Source organism: Hemitrygon akajei, chromosome 1 (genome assembly GCF_048418815.1).
Source record: "Hemitrygon akajei chromosome 1, sHemAka1.3, whole genome shotgun sequence".
NCBI classification, from domain to species: Eukaryota; Metazoa; Chordata; class Chondrichthyes; order Myliobatiformes; family Dasyatidae; genus Hemitrygon; species Hemitrygon akajei.
This window is the reverse complement of record NC_133124.1, coordinates 200181014-200202357: the sequence shown is the minus strand read 5'-3', so window position 1 is coordinate 200202357 and position 21344 is coordinate 200181014. Positions and strand designations below refer to the sequence as shown.

General features: G+C 42.6%; 1 protein-coding gene across 1 annotated transcript; it reads left to right on the top strand.

Annotated features, from left to right (window-relative positions):
- The first annotated feature begins 7571 nt into the window (after positions 1–7571).
- star (steroidogenic acute regulatory protein) lies at positions 7572–20511 on the top strand. Its single transcript, XM_073058585.1, has 7 exons — positions 7572–7668; positions 9262–9375; positions 15220–15347; positions 15912–16070; positions 16527–16711; positions 17348–17441; positions 18155–20511. The coding sequence occupies exons 1-7, from the start codon at positions 7605–7607 to the stop codon at positions 18263–18265; spliced, it is 855 nt and encodes a 284-aa protein (XP_072914686.1). The 5' UTR covers positions 7572–7604; the 3' UTR covers positions 18266–20511.
- The last annotated feature ends 833 nt before the right edge of the window (positions 20512–21344 follow it).

The following is a 21344-nucleotide window of genomic DNA, read 5'->3' as shown; positions in this document are numbered from 1 at the left end:
AGGTGACTCTATCTCTCTTCATAGTCTAACCCCCTCATCTCTGGAATCAACCTGGTAAACGTCCTCTGCACCACCTCCAAAGCCAGGAAGAGGCTGCAGCAGGGGCAAGATGGACAGTGCCTGGGGGAGAAATAAGTCGGATTGGAAAATCTAATATTTTAATTGGTAGGATGCAGATTATCTCTTGTTGACACTGTTTTAAAATCTATAAGCAATGGACAGGATATAAAAAGTATTTTCTGTATTTAAAGCATCTAAAAGCAGCAGCCATTGACACTAGATTAACCAGAGGGCATCAGGGGAAATATGTGCCCACAATTGTTAGGCAGTAGAAGTCATTTCTGGAATTAATAGTTGAGGAAGAATCTGTTGCTGTGAATCTACATTAGATCACAAAGAAAAATGAAAAGTTAAGAGGAAGGGAAGGTGGAAATAATTAGGACTATTTTAGATGTGGAGGGTTGATGCACCATCAATAACTCTCTGAGACGTGAGGCAAGATATCGGCTTTTATTGACTGGAAGAAAGAACAAGCAGCAATTGACCACCATGCTACATCCTGGAGACTGAGGGCAGGGCTCAGGCCTCAATTGCCTTTATACCGGGGTCTGTGGGAGGAGCCATGGTCAGTGGGAGGAGCCACAGGAGCAGTCAGCGGGGGGGGGCGTATCCATTCAGGTATATGTAGTTCACCACAAGGGTGAACTCCAGCGTGAACCAATTAGGCCAAAAGGCTTCTCAGTGCTGTAACCGAGTTGCCCATCTATATGCTGTTTGTAGGCCTGTTGAAGTATACCTTCTATTCAGCTGCAAAGTGTAGTGGGTCATCTGAACCTGAACAGCTACCTAAGTACACTGAAAGGTGTTCATCCTATCCCCATGATTGGCCCTGGGAAATATCATTCATCACAAAGTAATCCCGACGCAGAAAATCATTGACATTCAAGTCGGAATTAAAATAGAGAACATGCTGTTCAAGAAGCCTGGTTTGCAAACGCCTGCAAAACCATGCAGGAAATGTAAAGCAAATTAAATAAGCAGCCTGCATTTCTTTAGCACCTTTGAGAACCTGAAAGCTGGTGAGTTGCGTTTGAGGTGCAGTCATCACTGCAGCAGAGCAAACTCAGCAGGAAATTTCACACAGACTGACAAAGACTGCAGGAAGAACCCTACCTCCCTCAGACCTCTCCACTCAAATGAAATTACCAACAGAGCACCAATTTAACAGCTCACCACCCCAGGGCCAGACTCTTCCATTGGACTCAGATTATTGGTTCAAGTTTCTGGCATGCAGCTTGAACCAACTAACGTGCAACCCTGATGCACCATCAATAACTCTCTCTGAGACATGAAGGCAAGATATCGGCTTTTATTGACTGGAAGAAAGAACAAGTAGTAGTTGACCACCATACTACATCCTGGAGACTGAGGGCCGGGCTCAGGCCTCAATCGCCTTTATACCGGGGTCTGTGGGAGGAGCCACAGTCAGTGGGAGGGGCCACAGGAGCAGTCAGCAGGGGGCGTGTCCAGACAGGTATATGTAGTTCACCACGAACCCAGAGGACAACAATGGAGGGTTGGCGTTTTTACCTCTTGTGACACAGACAAAATGCCAGAGGAACAGAGCAGGTCGGGCAACATTGATGGAAAGGAACACGCTGTAGTTGTTTTGGCCCAGACCCTTCTTCAGGACTGGAAGGGAAGGGGAAGACACCGGAACTTTATCTCTGTTCATAATAATCTTGTTGACTTTGATACAAGTCCCGACCGATGTTTGGCTGGAGAGATAGAATGGATCCACCAGCTCTCATATCCAGAAACATTGATACAATTAAATCCTTGAAGTCAAGTTCATCTGCAATAAAAACTATGCTGGTTCTCTAATATCCTCAAAAAACAACTGTGCAGATGACTAACAGATGCAGATGTAATTGCCTTTTATCGCTACGCTTTCAAAGATCCGTTTGTATATTGACATCTTACTCTTTAAACCAGGGGTTCCCAACCTGGTGTGCGACAAAGAGTGGCTTGTGTGCTTGAGTGATGAGTCACGAGTCATCACTCAGCCAGCTGTCAGTATGCCTTGAGAAGTGGTAGTAACATTTGTCCCAAGCACACTCCAGTCTCCCGCTGCCCGAGTCAAGAGAGACGTAAACTGACTCCGGTCTCCCGCTGCCCGAGTCAGCGTTGAGGATTCTCATCAGTGTTACCTGGGAAGCTACACCTCAGAGTTGAGGAGTCTCATCAATTTACTGTTTACAATTTTTTCTGAATAAATTAGAATCTAATTGCTCAATTTATATTTGCATTTTATGCACTGAGTTAAAAGCTTATTTTTTTAAGTTTAATTTGTTCACCCGCAGTATTGTATGTGGTTCAATTTGTGGTTCAAAAATTAGAAATTAGACTTCTTCATCTTCAAATGTGATATTACTTTTGTAGGGGGTACGAACATTAATCAAACATTTCCTAGGGGTGTGGGGCATAGAAAAGGTTGGGAACCACTGCTTTAAATAGTTGATGAAATGCAATTTTGTTGGCTATGATTGGTTAGGACAGACTAAATTGTAATCCAACTATTTATCTATTTACGGTAATATTTAAGGTCGATCATTACACCAGTCTTGGGAGAAAGGAGGTGAATCTTTAATTGCAAACTTGCTACTGAACAGCTACTTAGAAAGCATTCCCAACTATCCAATATTGATTGGAAAGATATTGTATAAACTAGTAATCTGAAGTGCATGATTGCAACTTTGAGCACCTAATCTTGGAAATAATATCTGTAAGTACAGCAAGAGCTGGTGAATAATGTTGTTAATGAGCTTGTTTGAACTGTTGGTTTGCAGTGAATATGTATTATTTTCCAACTGTTACACTGAATGTTATTTTGGTACAAACTAAATATTTATGTCAATATCTGTGACATAGCAATAATTGAGTCCTTAAGTGTATTGATTGATGTAAAATTCCAATTATTTTAACATAATACACCATTCCAGTGCAGCTTCTTTCAAGATTAATGGCTCCAGGCCATGACCTTTCATCAAAACTTGAGTTTAAGAGACAGACTGACTGCTGGAACTGGAATTCGCCATTAGGGATGAATGTTGTCAGGGTTAAAATGTCTAATATGAGGGGGTATGCATTGAAGGTGAGAGAGGGATGTGAGGGGTATGTTTTTTTACTCAGAGAGTTGTGGATGCTTGGAATGGGCTGCCTGGTGTGGTGGTGGAGGCAAATACATTAGAGGCTTTTAAGAGACGTTTGGATCGGCAGATGGATGTAAGGAAGATGGAAGGATAACAACATTGTGTATGTTGGAGGGATTAGTATTTGATGTTTTTGATTTGCTTTTTAGCAGGTCAGCAGAATATTGTGGGCCGAATGGCCTGTTCCTGTGCTGTACTGTTCTACGTTCTAAGCAGTAGAAAATCACAATAATCATTATTGAGTGTCAATGTAATTTTATAAAGGGACACATTTGTCAAATCCAACAGAGTTTTTCTTAGAATAAGTGGTTCTTCCTGATGTAACCTACGATTTCTATTATTTGGTCTTTGTACCAAGCCCCTTTACATCAAAAGGCAAGTTACAAAGTCTGTTAAAATAAGAGCTCCATATTTGGTGAGACCGAAAACTAATGAACCACAAGCACCTGCAGCGTTTTGAAAGTGGCGGTTGTTGTTAGTTGGGGAATTAGTTATAATTTTACAAAAAGCCATTGATCCTGAAATGGTGGCTGGAGACTGGGGGGGGTGGGAAATGTCAAATCATTTATCATCATATACATGTATATAACCATTTAATTTATATAGAAATAAGCCTTTTCTCTGAACCAGTGTGTAAAGCACAGAAGTGTGCACATAACACAGGATAACTAAGGATAAAATCTACGGATGAATCACACATAAAAAACTAACTAAAGTGCATTAATATTAAATATCGTAAGGAACGGAACAGATTAACTGTAACACTTCGAATACGATGCGGCTGGGAGTTCTGAAGGCTGGGGGAGGAAATTGTTTCTCGTCCTGACCGGTCTTGTTTTTGTTCTTCTTTTGACCTCGCTCTTTCAGAAGTTTGATGAAAGGAAAATTATATTTGGCCAAACCATTGGTGTCTTTTTGAAGATTTGACCATTTGTGTAGAACAGGGGAACAAGTAACCCCAGTATATTTAGATTTTCAGAAAACTTTTGATAACCTCACAAAAGAGCACATTTTGGCCTCATATGATCATTAATGGAGAATGTGTGGAGCAGGTTAAGACCTACAAGTATCTGGGAGTACAGTTGGACGAGAAGCTAGACTGGACTGCCAACACAGATGCCTTGTGCAGGAAGGCACAGAGTCGACTGTACTTCCTTAGAAGGTTGGCGTCATTCAATGTTTGTAGTGAGATGCTGAAGATGTTCTATAGGTCAGTTGTGGAGAGCGCCCTCTTCTTTGTGGTGGCGTGTTGGGGAGGCAGCATTAAGAAGAGGGACGCCTCACGTCTTAATAAGCTGGTAAGGAAGGCGGGCTCTGTCGTGGGCAAAGTACTGGAGAGTATAACATCGGTAGCAGAGCGAAGGGCGCTGAGTAGGCTACGGTCAATTATGGAAAACCCTGAACATCCTCTACATAGCACCATCCAGAGACAGAGAAGCAGTTTCAGCGACAGGTTGCTATCGATGCAATGCTCCTCAGACAGGATGAAGAGATCAATACTCCCCAATGCCATTCGGCTTTACAATTCAACCGCCAGGAGTAAGATATGTTAAAGTGCCGGGGTTAGGACTCAATGTATTTAAGTAAACTACTTAAGAACTTTTTAAAAGCTATTATTAATGCTTTTTGAGAGGGTGATTTGAGATGCATATCATATTTTTACTGAGTTAAGTATTGTATGTAATTAGTTTTGCTACAATAAGTGTATGGGACATTGGAAAAAATGTTGAATTTCCCCATGGGGATGAATAAAGTATCTATCTATCTATCTATCTATCTATCTATCTATCTATCACAGGCCTTCGGAAATCAAGGTGGTTAGTACAGGAACTGGGATGTTATGTTGAAGTTGTATAAGATGTTGGTGAGGCCTAACTTGGAGAATTGTGTGCAGTTTTGGTCACCAACTCACAGGAAAGATGTCAATAAGATTGAAAGAGCGTAGAAGATTATAAGATGTTACAAGGACTTGAGTTATAGGGAAAGGCTGAATGAGTTAGGACTTTATTCCCTGGAGCGTAGAAGAATGAGGAGAGATTTGATAGAGGTTTACAAAATTATGAGGGGTATAGATAGGGTAAATCAAGCAGGCTTTTTCCACTGAGGTTGGGTGAGACTAGACCTAGAGGTCATGGGTTAAGGGTGAAAGGTAAAATGTTTAAGAGGAGTGTGGGGGGGGATTTCTTCACTCAGATAGTGTGCAAGTGGAAGTGGTGGATGTGGGTTCGATTTCAAAATTAAAGAAAAATTTGGATAGACTTATGGACAGGAGGGGTATAGAGGGCAATGGTCCGGGTGCAAGTGGATGAGACTCGGCAGATTAATTGTTCTGCATGGACTAGATGGGTCAAAGGGCCTGTTTGTGTGCTGTAGTGTTCTATGACTAAGAGATCAGCACTGGCAATAATTCAGCACTACAGTAATGTTTCTCCTCACTTACTTCTGTACGTTCCTGGTACGTGTGAGTTTCCATACTATATATCACTATTGACAGCGTGACTGCAGTGGGCAACCTTTTAAATATAGGATTAGTATTAAAGTTCTGCAAAGAACAAGTGATACAGAGTTGAGTTTCAGGCCCACATAGTAGAAGGAGATGTGAAAAGATCATTCAAAGCAAGGTAGAGGATTATGGAGGTGGAGGGGTTTTCTTGTACCTGGAGGGGTAAATACTGTTGAGGGCTGGTGAGGGACACCCTGACCAGCCTGAACATTCCTTCCTGGTCTTACACATTGCTGGTATTCCAGTATAAGGCCTTTCGCACAATTGATAAGCAGTCGATTCCGTAGCACTGGCTGAAGATAAGAGATGATGTCTGAAGGTCAGTACTTTGCCCACTTGTAAACCACGCAAGTCAAATGCATGATGCAAGATCACCCATCACCCTGCCAGATGACTTCCAATTTGGCCTTTGCTCATTTACAGAGTGACTGGAGTCAAAATTGGCATGGAGGAGTATGCCAGTGGGAGTTGTAACCAGATGAATGAAACCTTCAGCCTTGGTCAGTTTGATTTTTTTTTTCTTGTGAAGGCAGAGGTCCTCATCTAGCTTGACCAGTCTAACAGAACCAAAATTAAACGGGAATAAATCTTCCTTCATGCCAAGGGCCGGTCATTTGTGAAAGTGAACATATCATTCCCAGTTTAAATCTTCACAACGTGACCTCGGCCGGCGTAGCACACTCAGTGGCTCAAGGAAAGGTGCCTCTGGCTGCTGGAGGAATCATTCTGCTACAGGACATAGCTTCAGGGTATTAAATGCTGGCTCTGCCATTGGTAGCCAAGTGTGTGGCAGATCTGCTCTGCAGAATGAATGCGCTCCAGCCACTGTAAAGCAGTGGGGGATGCCTTGTCAGTGCAGGCCCTGCTTGGGTTCATCTAGTGAAGAGCAAATCGTGGATAGGCTAAATTAAACGTTGCACTAATTAGAGAGACAAGACATGCCGGAAATCTTGAGCTTGGGCCGATGCGGGTTCCCATAGCTGAGTGAAGTTGATAGAAAAGTTATTCAATGTCAGAACAACTTCAGTCAGGTGAAGCAGGTGAAGGGTCCGCAGACCCTCCCGGAGACTGGGGTCCAAGGAGAAGATGAGCAGTTGTACTGTGGAACTAGAGCCTGCCAAAGTGATGGAAACAGCAGAGTTGCCATGAACGTGTAGGAAAGAATAGATCCAGGAGAGGAAGAATTAACTGCGGTGGAGCTGAAATATTGAGTCAGGTGCACTCTAGGAAATATCACTTCAGCTTCATCAGAATACTGGCTCTACAGGTCAAAGTCGAAACTTCCTGGTGAGTTTGGAACTATCATGTCTCAGTCATGGAACTAATATCCCCTTTGCTACTCATTGCGATGGCCAAAGGCATCAATGAAATCAGGCAGCTTCGCGGGTGTTAATAATGTGCCCAGATCCACTGAAAACACCTAACTCGCCATAAGTATTGAAACCTTTCTGTCACCTTGAATTTAGTGAAAGAGCATTCAGCAAAGCAAACATTCTTGAAGTAAAACACAGATATGATAATGAAACTTAGATGGGAAATGCTGTTGACAAAGCATTTTGATTTGACAAAGCGAGGTAGGAATTTGATTTTACATGGTGCAGCAAAGCAAGGGAGGAAGAGGCTCACCCCCTTTAATTTAAAATGTGAGAATACATGGTTCAATGATGCAATAAAACATTTGCTGCAGCTTGATGTCACATGCAGGTTAATTCAGTGAACATTCCTGGCACTTGGATGCGGCTGTCGAGAGTGTACTTGACACTGTTCTTGCTGTCGTCATAAATTTTGTGCCTGATGTCAAGTTGTCCTTCACAGAGGATATATAAAAAAAGACGACAACAGACCAAAGGCAGAAAAGCATTTGAGTGAAAGACTGACTGAGACGCAAGATGATTCCAGCCACTTTTAAGCTCTGTGCGGCAATCTCCTACCAGCATGTTCGAACAATAACAGGTAACTGCAAACAATTAATTATATCCACTTGGCTAGTTAACTGGTAATATACTGATGCTCAGTTCAACCAGAGCAGAAATGAACTGGAAAAGGAGGGGAGAATTTGAATTGACTTTTTGACTCTTTAAGGGAATTAAAGACCAAGAGAATTGTAAGTGCTTTTAAAATGGATGTATCTTAACCTCACTGAACTTTCTTACAACAACAGGAACTGCTGGCCAACTAAACCGACAGGTCTTCCTGAAGCTACTGCTCTTACAATCATCCACTCAAAATTTGTACCGATCAGGACATCCTTCATACCCCTAATGCAAGGACACCAATCAACAAATTAGCAATGATACCCTTGTTATTTATTGCACTTTGTATTTCCATAGCAATCTATCTTTCCAGTAGATGGACAGTGGAAATTTATCTCTACAATCAGGAAGTTTCATTGCAATTGGCATACACCCTGTTCTTGCTGATCTATGTTTGCCCTTGAGGCGGCCAACACCAATTTTAAGATCCTCATTCTTGTTTCGATTACCCCTATGTCAACCCCACCACATCCCTGTGTAACTTCCTTAGCCCCCCCCCCCCCAACTTTCCAAGATATCTGCAGCATTTCAGTCCGAGCCTGTAGGATCCCAGAATTTAATCCTTCTACCGTGGAAGCCATGCCCTCAGACACCTGGACCCGATGTTCAGGAACTCCCTCCCCAAATCTCTCTGCCTCCCTTTCTTCCCTCAAGATCCAGTTCATCTGTGATGGGGTTCTTAGTCCCCCATGACTTGGGGTCAATCCTTTTTGTCAATGCTTCTGTGATATGCCTTGGGTCCCAACATAGTATTACAAGTGCTCTATAAATGGGAAATATAAATGGGAAAATCAAAAGGAGTTTCATTATTTCTATCACTGACTGTACAAGAGTCTATCAACAAGATGCCACTGCAATGAATGAACCAACTACACTGTGCCTTTGATCTCTTGATCTTAAAAGTTTTACCACAAATATTTGCTGATCTACATCTGTGGTAGATCTAGACCAGCAAACTATTGACCCTTGATGAGATAGGAAATCTGTTGCTTCAGTCAGGAAGTGAATTGTACCTCTCTTTCTAGACGATACAAGCAACTTTCCAACAATCCCGCCGGTATTTATCTGGTGAGAATAAATGAATCCAGTCGCTATCACGTCCCTGTTTGTTGGTTCCTGCTGTCCACAAATTGACTGTTGCATCTCTTGCGCTGATTTTAACCCATCCTGAGACTGCAAAAGGTGCATTGAATGCAAGGTTTGATGTGTTTTTACTGTGTACATTGCAATATATCTTCTCGCTGAAGCCAAGCGTCAGAATATCTGATTTTGAAAATAGGTATTAGTTTACTATTGTTGTCATGTGTACTGAGAAGAGTGAAAAGATTTTGTTTGGTGTGCATTCCAGACAGACCATGCTGTTCACGTAATATCAAGGTAGCAAAAAGAAAACAGAATGGAGAGTATAGTATTGCAGTTACAAAGAAGCTGCAGAGCAGGTAGACAACTAAAGTGCAATTTTGTAGAGTGAGAATCCGAACTGGAAATTTAACGCCTTCTTTTTGATCCCAAGGCTTGAGGCGTTCAGCAATGGCAGCCCTGGGACACAAGCTGAATCATCTCAGGCTGGGGAACCAAGGGCCCGGCACGTGGGTAGATCTGGTTCGGAGAAGGAGCTCCCTGATCAGTAAGTACAGATCTTTCAGTGCCGCGACATCGACGGTTCCTTTCCCTCCACAGATACTGCTGGACCTGCTGAGTTCCTGCTTGTTCCTCCAGATTCCAACATCCACAGTCTCCTGTGTTTCCAGGACTTTTCCTGCTCAGCTTTCAGATGTACGACTGTATATGCTGAGCTCCTCTTGTGTTACAGTCTCTCTTGGAATCTGCAGAATGTAGAATCAGGTTTCATATCACCAGCAATAGGTCATGAAATGTGTTGTTTTGTGGCAGCAGTACATTGCAATACACAATAATAAAAACTGTAAATTAAAGTGTGTGTATATATATATTCAAATTAAATAAGTAGCACAAAAGAAGTAGTGAGATAGTGTTCATGGGTTCAATGCCCACTCAGAAATCAGATGGCACAAGGGAAGAAGTTGTTCCTGAATTATTGAGTGTGTGCCTACAGACTTCTGTACCTCCTTCCTGATGGTAACAATGAGAAGAGGACATGCCCTGGATGATGGGGGTCCTTAAAGATAGATAGATAGATAGATAGATACTTTATTCATCCCCATGGGGAAATTCAACTTTTTTCCAATGTCCCATACACTTGTTGTAGCAAAACTAATTACATACAATACTTAACTCAGTAAAAAATATGGTATGCATCTAAATCACTATCTCAAAAAGCATTAATAATAGCTTTTAAAAAGTTCTTAAGTCCTGGCGGTTGAATTGTAAAGCCTAATGGCATTGGGGAGTATTGACCTCTTCATCCTGTCTGAGGAGCATTGCATCGATAGTAACCTGTCGGTGAAACTGCTTCTCTGTCTCTGGATGGTGCTATGTAGAGGATGTTCAGAGTTTTCCATAATTGACCGTAGCCTACTCAGCGCCCTTCGCTCAGCTACCGATGTTAAACTCTCCAGTACTTTGCCCACGACAGAGCCCGCCTTCCTTACCAGCTTATTAAGACGTGAGGCGTCCCTCTTCTTAATGCTTCCTCCCCAACATGTCACCACAAAGAAGAGGGCGCTCTCCACAACTGACCTATAGAACATCTTCAGCATCTCACTACAGACATTGAATGACGCCAACCTTCTAAGGAAGTACAGTCGACTCTGTGCCTTCCTGCACAAGGCATCTGTGTTGGCAGTCCAGTCTAGCTTCTCGTCTAACTGTACTCCCAGATACTTGTAGGTCTTAACCTGCTCCACACATTCTCCATTAATGATCACTGGCTCCATATGAGGCCTAGATCTCCTAAAGTCCACCACCATCTCCTTGGTCTTGGTGATATTGAGACGCAGGTAGTTTGAGTTGCACCATATCACAAAGTCCTGTATCAGTTTCCTATACTCCTCCTCCTGTCCATTCCTGACACACCCCACTATGGCCTTTCTGAGGCGTCGCTCCTTGAAACTGACCTGTACGCTAGGATGATGCCCGTGATGGAGCTGACTGAGTTCACAACTTTCTGCAGCTTCCTTCCATCCTGGGCAGTAGCTGCCCCCATACCAGCCAGTTAAAATGCTCTCCACGGTGCATGTGTAGAAATTTATAAGTGTCTTTGGTGACACGCCAAATCTCCTCAAACTCCTAATGAAATATAGCCACTGTCGTGCCTTTGTTGTAACTGCATCGACATGTTGGGCCCAGGATAGATCCTCAGAGATGTTGACACCCAGGAATTAGAAGTTGCTTAGAGTATAAGACCATAAGATACAGGAACAGAATTAGGCCATTTGGCCCATCGAGTCTGTTCTGCCATTTCATCATGGCTGATCCAATTCTCCTCTCAGACCCAATTTCCTGCCTTCTCCCCATAACTCTTTATGCCCTGACCAATCAAGAGTCTACCCTTATATTATTCAGTGCGATATAGCGTTGCATTTACAGAGAAACCGCGGTGGAGGTAGACGGCCACACTGCAGGTGCAAGGGCAGTGATGAAGTAGACTGAGAGACCAAGAGTTCATGTTAGTCAGATGAGAGATCTGCTCTTGAGTCTTATAACAGTGGATAGAAGCTGTCCTTGAGTCTGCTGGTAAGTGTTCTCAGGGTTTAGTGTTCTGTGCCCAATGATGGGGATACGGATTCGGATGAGAGGAAAGAATGGCAGGGATGGAGGACGAATGTGTTGTCTCCTGACCTGCTGGTAGGTGCCATGATCCCTAGATTTCTTTACAATTTCAAGGGGGGGGGGTGGATCTGTCACCATTCTCCACTCCTGCACTCCCCCATTACATGATGCTTTCTTGTTGAGTTCCCCAACATTATGCTGGGCAATGGTCCCTCAGATCCTGTGCCAGTCAGACCCATGATTCCAAAGGAACTTTGGGGCCATAGATTATGAGCACAATGACATAGAACGTTGTCTTTTTAAACAGTTTGATGTCTAAAGAACACTCAGTGGCCACTTTATTAGGTACATCTGTACACCTGCTCATTAATGCAAATATATAATCAGTCTATTGTGAGGCAGCATAAAAGCATACAGGCATGGACAAGCGGTTCAGTTGTTGTTCAGATCAAACATCAGAGTGGGAAGAAAAGTGACCTTGACCATGAAATGATTGTTGGTGCCAGACTGGGTGGTTTGAGTATTTCAGAAACTGTTGATCTCCTGGGATTTTCAAGCACAACATCTCAAGCATTTGCAATAAACAGAGTGAAAACAACAACAAAAAATCCAGTGAGTCGCAGTGCTGTGGGTGAAAATGCCTTGTTAATGAGAGAGGTCAGAGGAGAATGGCCAGATTAATGCAAGCTGACAGGAAGGCGACAGTAACTCTCATAACCACACATTACAATGCTGGTGTGCAGAAGAGCATCTTTGAATGCAGAACGTGTTGAACCTTGAAGTGGACGGGCTACAGCAACAGAAGGTCACTCCTGCACTTAATAAAGTAGCCACTGAGTCAACTTGGTGCCAGCAGTTCTGAAGGGAACCACTGGTACTCAGCCACTCCCGGGTCAGTAATGGGGGACTGGCTCTGCCCTGCGACTGGCTGAACAGCTGATGTTGTTGCAGCTGCCCCTCCGCTCTGTCACTGGCCTCCATGTACACATCAACAGCGCTGCCCAGTCTTACTGGGATCCCTGAGCGTTACATCTGCCTTTCCCATCCTGTGCCCTAGAATCAGATGCCCACACTAGTTTTACGGGGCTTTCTTGCCCCTGTTGTTTAGATGGGGAACGGTAAGTTTATTTGTTTATACTATATATTTTTTAATTACATTTCACACTTTAATGTGTTTTATTACATTTTATTCTTGTGCAATTTGAATGTTTTTCTATTACTAATTAAGTAATGTAAATAACTCTGAATTCTGTACTTCCAAACGATTCTGGTGACAGAGTGGAACTGCTTCCTTACAGTGCCAGGGACCATGGTTCAATTCTGACCTTGGGTGTTGGCTGTGCGTAGTTTGCACATTTTCCCCACAACCACGTGGGTTTTCTCAGGGTGCTGGGGTTTCTTCCACATCCCAAAGATGTGTTGGGGTGGTTATTAACTGGGCACTGAAAACTGCCCCTAGTGTGTAGGAGAGTGGTGGAATCTGGGTGATGTCAGGAGAGAATTTAAAAATGGGATTAACAGAGGATTGGTGTAAAATGGCTGATTGACGGTCAATGCAATCTCAATAGGCTGAAGGCCCTGTTTTTATATCTCTCTATGGTTCTATGAAAAAGTTATATAGTCAATGATAGATATGACAGGAGACAAATCTCCTCCTCAACACTGAGACCAGGAGCCTCTTGGGTGGAGAGGGCATGGTAAGGAGAGGTGGGTATTGGTAATGAGCACTTTATTTGGCCTTGTGTGCCTGGTGTACAGGCAGACTAGGTAACCCTGGGCAGTAGGCAGAATCAGCTTGTTTTAGACCTGTCTTTCTTTCAGTTTTTAGAAGAGTAATATACCGTACATATATATAGTTAGGGTGCCTAAGACTTTTGCACAGTACTGTATTTGTCAACGTGAAGTGGAGAGGGAATGGCGAGGGTGGAGCATTGTGGGAAGGGAGTGGGTCGGGTGGCAGAGAAACAGTGCCAGAAGCGGGGGGTGGGGGTGGTTGGCATGGATTCTGTGGTGAACTACATATACCTGTCTGGACACGCCCCTCTGCTGACTGCTCCTGTGGCTCCTCCCACAGACCCCTGTATAAAGGCGATTGGAGGCACTGCTCCTCCCTCAGTCTCCAGGATGTTGTGTGGTGGTCTCTTGCTGCTAATCGTGGTCTCTTGCAGCTAATAAAAGCCTATCGTTCGCCTCCCGTCTCCGAGAGTTATTGATGGTGCATCAGGTTCATTTTAATCCAAACAAATGGTTTATTGATCATTACAGAAAGACTCTCTGGGGCTTTCCGCTCCCTCCTCTCTCCCTTCCCCTTTTCCCAACCATGATTTCCCCCTCCCTGTCCCTTAGCATACTTTCTCCAGATGAATTGCATATAAATAAACAAAGTAAAGTGAATAAGTGAAATATTGTCACTGGTGACACTTTCAATGCGATGCAGCAGGAAGTTCAGAAGCCTGATGGCCTGAGGGAAGAAACTGTTTCCCACCCTGACTGCTCTTGTCTTTAGGCATCGGAGTCTGCTGCCTGATAGTGGGAAGTCAAAGAGGATGCTGGATGGATGGGTGGGATCTTTGACAAAACTCAGGGCCCTGTGGACCGCAGCGCCCCTTATAAATTACCCTGATGATGGTAAGGACAGCCCTATGAACCTCCCAGCCATTCTCACAGTCCTTTGTAGGGACTTCACGTCCGATGTTCAGCTGTTCCCATACCAGATGGAGATTCAGATTGTCAGGACGCTCTCGATTGTGCTCCTCTGAAATTCAGTTAAGGTTGGGGGTGGGAGCCTCGCTTGCTTCAATCTTCTTAGAAAGTGAAGGCGCTGCTGTGCCTTCTTGTTCAGGGGGGTAATGTTGAGGAACTGGGCGAGGTCATCTGTGATGTGAATTCCCAAGAACTTGGTGCACTTAACTCTCTCTAGTGTTCTAATAACTTTACGTATGTATGTATTTATTTATATACTGAAACACCATTAAAGTGCTATATATGTGTAATACTGTTTTAATGGTGTTTCAGTATTAAATACATTTTAAATTATTTTCTTCAAGTTAAATAGTGTATTACATGTTTCTAAGGTAGATGACTATTTCTGGTAGTTTACGCAGAATAAATAGGAATATCATGGGCAAACTGTCAGTTCTCCCTGATTTTATGCCCAGTTTCATTTCCCTCCCAACTTCCCTCTGAGATCAGGATTATCAGAACATTTCCACATAGCCTTCAGGATGGAAGATTGGTTGACCTATTGCAAACTGTGGTTCCTTATCAGTACAACACAAGGAGATGCAAGGTCAATTTCACTAAGGTGTAATACATGGCGATATGGCAAATCTCACTCTGACGCATCCAGCATTCAGGCGAGTTACCTGCTCTGACCATGCCTACAGAATGCTGGCCGTTTGATCGTCAGCTGGGGTTGCATCCCTTGGCCAATTCCAGCTGTATTTACATTCCACCGAGATTGTGTTAAAGATACTCAAGGTTAGCATAAGCTGTGTTTCTCCGTGCGTCAGCTCACCCAGAATTTGATTGAACTACTTGAGATTTCCAAACGTACAGCCATATTTGAGCACATCACAATTTCGTATTATCTTGATAAATATCGAAGAAAGGACAAGAAAGTCCAAAGGTAGATACGCCACAGAAATTAGCTGTGACAATTAACACCAAGCTTAGTTTATTCAAGATCAGCTGAAATCATCTTGGTAACCTACCAATTCTGCTACAAATGCTCAGCTTTAATTTTTTCTCTCTCCCTCTCTCCACTTAACACTCAAATTAGGCTGCAGACTTGAAGACAATCCTTATTCTGAGGCAGAGATGGCCTATGTTAAGCAAGGTCAAGAAGCACTGCATAAATCCCTCTCCATCCTCCAGGATACAAGTGGGTGGAAGACAGAGATTGAAGCGGTACGTTGCAAAATCCCCAGTCAATCAACATTCAGAAGAAAAATCAGTCACAGCTCACAGATAACACTGCCTCAGAGGTGACGCGTTTGAATTCCTAACAAACTCACTGCAAATTGAATCCGCTTTTTTATAGTTCTTACTAGAATGCCTTGGAACAATCTGGCAAAAACGTAGGCATGAGGTCAAAGAAGCAAATTCAACTTGTTCAATAATCTCAGCCTGAAGTACAGATCACGAAATGTTTTTCATTCTAGGTTGAAAAGAATGATGGGGTTAAATGAAGTTGGGTGGGAGAAGGTTCAAGTGGAACACAATTGTATTCATAGTCCAATGGGTCAAATGACCTGTTTTTGAGCAACAAGACATCATTAACCTACACCTACCCTCACAGTAAGGACTTAAAGCTAAGGTCATGAATTTTACTCACTCATATCAAAGCAATAATTTGGAACATTGTCCACAATAGGACACCTGATGGGTAAATGGAGTTGATAGAATGGATAACATGTAAATGGTGGAGGCTCTGAACTGAGTAGAGAATCTAACTTCTTGAACTCTTAACAGATAAATGGTGACAAAGTGGTCAGTAAGATGCTTCCAGATATCGGCAAAGTCTTCAAGCTCGAGGTTGTGATGGATAAGCCCACCGATCTGCTCTACAGTGAACTGTTCGACAGAGTTGAACAAATGGGAGAGTGGAACCCAAACGTTAAACAAGTGAAGGTAGGATATTTGATAGCGATCTAGTCAAAGCCCATGTTAAAATCAGATTTCCAAACTAGAAGTGAATTTAATTCCAGTAGTACATACCTAACACAGGCACAATTCATTCCTCAGTAAGGTGGTAGTGGAGAGTTGGTAATGACGATGATGGGGATTTATCTTTGGCAATGAGTTGATCCAGTCTAGAAAAGGCTGTGTAATGCAGACTCAGCTGTAGTCTTCAAGGTGGAATTGAGTAAGAACTTGACGGTGAAATCTATGTGCGCCGTCCTGGGCAAAGGGCCAGGACTGGAATGGATGGGGAGTAAAGTGATTACCCTGTCGAAGAGCCATCGCAGGGGCGATGTTGAACATTCTCCAAAATCCAGATCGTTTCCAACAATAACTGCCAATCTGCTGAGCTTTGGCTAGACAAGGCAGAGCACTGTTTTATAAACTAGTTTGATTATTTTTAAGATACTGAAGAGGATTAACAAGGAAACAATGGTTACCTATGAGGCTTCTGCGGAAACTGCGGGCAATGTGATCAGCCCGCGGGACTTTGTCAGCGTGCGCTATGCCAAGAGACGTGGCTCGACTTGCTTCCTAGCGGGGATGTCCACGCACTGCAACCTGATGCCTCAGCAGAACGGTTTCATAAGGTAACACATCACAGATCTGTGTCCAGGGTGCTGGCAAAGAACTTCGGCATTTGTGAAGCTGTAAAATATTCCTCATTCCAGTACAAATTACTGCTTTTGGATACCTGGAGCCCCATTTCAGTTCCAAATCATCTTTGTCCACATTACTTCCCCAGAGTCACTTAGTTTCTGTCATTGTTCTTCTAACTTATTCTATCACTCTTTGTTCAGAAACCAGAACTGAAGCTCAGTGCAGCATAGATTCTGTTTTTAAATTTATATTGCAGTAGACCTCTCGATCTTATCCTATTCTGAAATCATTTATCCTTCCACCTCCGTACACTGTTCAAATATAACGCATGGTCAAAGTTCCAAGCATTGCAAACCTATTACATTGAAAATAGTGTAGTTACAAAGACTGCAAAATATAGGTTAATGTATAATATCTCTGACACTTACCGTCATTTTTGGATGATTACTCTACCTTGAAGCACTTTAGTATGCTCCACTTGTTAGCTTCTGATGATCAGGAGAGTGGTACCAATGACTTCTCCCATGCAATCACCACCCTGCCTAGTGGCTTGGCTTCCAGAGATAAAATTTATTGCTCTGTTGCTTCCGATACTATGTCTTTGACATACCCTGCTCTGATTACAGGGGTGAGAATGGACCCACCTGCATTGTCCTCCGTCCCTCCGCAGAAGATCCAAATAAGACCAAGTTCACGTGGCTCCTGAGCATCGATCTAAAGGCAAGGCATTTGAGAATGAATGGGGTAACAGGGTTGAGTGTTGATTTAAATATATAAGTTTGATGGTTTCCAAAAATACTGGACTATGAAATACAGAACAACCTCAAAAAAAAAGGACACAGCTTAATTCATCAGGCCAGCTCCTTGTGAAGACCTTCCTGGCTGTAGGATGGCAACACAGGGATGGCTTGGTAGTTAATGTTGCTGCCTCAAACCTCCAGAACTTCGACCCACATCTCAGATGCTGTCTTTGCAAAGTTCGAATGACACATAAAAGCTATAAATTACAATAAAAATATATGAAAAGAAAATTAAATTAAATAAGTAGTGCAAAATAAAGAGAGCAAAAATGATGATGTAGTGTTAATGAGGTGGTTCATTGTCTGTTCGGAAATCTGATGGCAGAAGCTGCTCCTAAGACATTGAGTGTGTATCTTCAGGCTTCTATAGCTCCCCCCTAATGGTAGTAATAAGAGATCACGTTCTGGGTGATGGGGATCCTCAATGACAATAATGATTTTTCAGAGAGCAAGTATGTTCATAATGGGGTAAATGCTCCCCTGAGCAGTATAATTTTAATGCAACTGAAAAATTCAGGCAAGGTTCGAGCACTCAAAATGTACTCCTGCACCTCTGCAGTGGGGAAGATAACAAGATGGTATCTAAGAAATATCTGATTGACTGCACTTACATTTTATTTCCTTTTTTGGTAGGGCTGGTTGCCCAAGTCTCTCATCAATCAGGCCCTTTGTCAAACCCAAGCAGACTTTGCTCAGTGCCTGCGCCAGCACATGAACTCCAAAGCTGCTGCAAACAGTTACTGAAACGCACTGCATTCTTTCACGGGTGGAGATCGCCAAGAAACATTTCTGTTGGACTGCAACCTACTTCTACAAAGATCTTTTGGCTTCAGTCAAAATCCACTTTGTGGCTCGCTGGAACAAATATCCAAATCAAAGAAAGGATTCACCAGCACTGAAAATCTTTAATATTTATGAGGCTTTAGTTAAAACAATGGTATTCATTATTTTTAACTCAGTCAAAGGAATGATGTTATTGATGGTCAAGTAAACCTTTTCTTTACCCTGGCTGTCAGTGCTCTCAAGCCAAAATGGGTTCGGTATAGAATGGTCCCACTGTTCAGAAAAATTCAAAGTGGTTCCTGACAGCATTATTTCTCATTACATAAAATACCTAAGAAAATATCTAAGAAATATCTAAGAAACCATGTAGTGTTGTGGGTTTATTGTGTCATTCAGTAGAAAATTTCTGTAGGAAATTGTGACCTCAAATTTTTTGCTGGCCACAGAAGGTTTGGACCTTCATTGGAGCTTCTGCGGAAAATGAGGGCCTGCAAAAGTATGGGTTCTTGGACTGGTACTTCCAAGTTACCCCCTGTAGATTTCAAACCACAAACTGATTGTAATGTACGTCAAACAACCCAGAATATTGCACAGTACCAGGTCTATTTCTGAGCTAATGGGAGATAGGAGTAGGCCAAAGCATTTTCCCTATGCACTACTGAATATAATTGATGGAGATCTGTTGATATCGACTGCATTTTCCAAGCTGAGAGAAATCCAACTCAGCCTTAAATATATTTGACATGGCTTCCATAGCTCCCTGCAAAGACGTACAACTCTGAAAGAGGAAAGAAAACACCTTTTCTCACCCTTATGTGACCCTTCATTCTGAAATCACATTTCCTAGTTTTAGGTACCACCACCATTGGAAATAGAGTTTCTATCCTGTTAAGCCCCTTCAGAACACTTTTTATTTATCTAGAAATACAGCACAGTATTTCTGGCTCGATGAACTGGTGTCATCCAGTTACATCCATGTGATCATGTGGTGGTATGGTAGCATAGTAATCAGCATAACACTTTTCAATTCCCGCTACTGCCTGCAAGGAGTTTGTACGTTCTCCCTGTGACCACGGGGTGCTCAGGTTTCCTCCCACAGTCCAAAGACGTACCGGTTGGTAGGTTATTTGTCATGGTAAATTGTCTGGTGATTAGGTTAGAATTAAATTGGGGGGATTGCTGGCGGCACAGCTTGAAGCGCTGGAAGGGCCTATTCTGTGTTGTATCTCAATAAAATAAAAAATAAAATAAATGTAAAAAATAACCCGTATGTCTTTGGAATGTGGGACAAAACCAGAACATTCAGCATTCCAGAGAGTAGAAGCTCAATTGAGTCAACCTTTTATTATGAATTACCTTCAGTCCAGGATTCAACTTAATGAACCATCTATGCATCTCCTCCAAGCAAGTACATCTTTTCCAGAGATCTGAGATGCAATGAATTACCAAATTCACTTTCTCCTTTGTTACCCATTGAATTGTGCCCGAGAAATTCCTATGCACCTTCACCTTTCAGTTCCAGCACCGATCCTGCGAGGAAAGGTATCAAAATGAAAAGTGGCTTACACTGAATGACAAAACAGGCTTGAGAAACTGTTCCTCAGACATTGTGCTATTTATACATCCACTTGAACTCTGCAGATACTTTCAGCATCAACAGAAGTGCCCCAGAGAAGGTACTCTATTTATTGCAGAACAGAGATTTTAACGACTTGCATTGGAATGAACTGCTCTACACTATGGCCAGTGATAGTTTAGGCAGTATAAAAGGGGTTACACGACAGGATGTTGAAGTTCCTGTAGAATCGACAGTAGCGGACCATGGCAGTTAACTTAACTGGACTACATATGCTACCGTTTATATGCTGCACAAATCTCTTCCTTCCTTACAGCACGTTATCCTCCTTACCCGAAGTTAATGGCTCATTCTAAGCTTCTTGCACTTGAGAAATGAGAGAGAATATTTGATAATTGGACTGCTGGCTTTGAAAACGTCAGATTTCTCTGCCAGAGACACCTCCATCCAAGGCAGTGTGGTTCCTGGGCTTTGCACTGTGTGCACACATGAATTCCAGTTCTTGTATTTAAAATAGCACAATTAATATGACTATTTATTAATTTTGAAACTGTTTAGAGAAAGGTCTGCAGAGAAAGCAATATACATGGATTTATATTTATTATATTTAAATAAATTTCAACTTTTAGTACCATGAAGTTGGACGTTTCTTCTTGAGGACTGTAGATACATTTATCATGATGTAATAATGGTTATCACAACCTTATTGTAGTGTTGTTTGGGGATCAGTGCAGAGGATGGGGTACACCACAATTGGGTGAAACAGGACTAAGGACATAATAAAGCACATTTCCTCCCACCAATGGATATCTAAAGCTGGCTACTTAATGATCAAATGGCCATTGCACGAGATGAGATGATGTTCATGTTGAATTATTATCTGGCAGGTTTTACATTTATTCCTCTTTTTTTCTTGTTGCTGGGATCAAGTTGCATCCACTCCAACATGAAAGAAATCCTAAGCAGTGGGGTTTCATGCGCTTTTGAAGTCTCACCTCTGTCCCAGCTCCAGAGTTGACTGAGCACAGAGCAGAAATATGACTCCATGCCTTCCTGGTCACATCAAACAATGTACCTTAACTGATTCTATCTTCCTTTCTCAGCATCCTTTGTATTAAGTCTGCAGGAATCTCCAATTCCATTCTGCTAACATCACCTGCTTTACTGTATGGCTCACATTTTCAGTGTGGTTTCCTTCAGTACTGTGCACATCTATTTCACATTACCACATCACACAAACCATTCTGTTCCCTTTTTTCAATATGTCCAGCAGAAGGCAATTTTCCCATCAATTTTACACACCACCTCCCATATCCATGGACATTAGGCAAGCTATTATTTCCCCCTAAGGCTTATGCATCAAACCTCTTCTCATGACCAGGATCCTCACTGTTGCTTAGAGCCTGGACATTCTGGAGCTAACTCAAACATGGTTAGCCACAGCAATCCACCCCATACACCTGT

Bases quoted from the DNA above. Each gene is read 5' to 3' on its own strand.
- star (XM_073058585.1), top strand. From the start codon at position 7,605: ATGATTCCAGCCACTTTTAAGCTCTGTGCGGCAATCTCCTACCAGCAT. The intron at 16,071-16,526 runs GTAGGATATTTG...ATTATTTTTAAG, and splicing joins CAAACGTTAAACAAGTGAAG to ATACTGAAGAGGATTAACAA. The intron at 17,442-18,154 runs GCAAGGCATTTG...CTTTTTTGGTAG, and splicing joins TCCTGAGCATCGATCTAAAG to GGCTGGTTGCCCAAGTCTCT.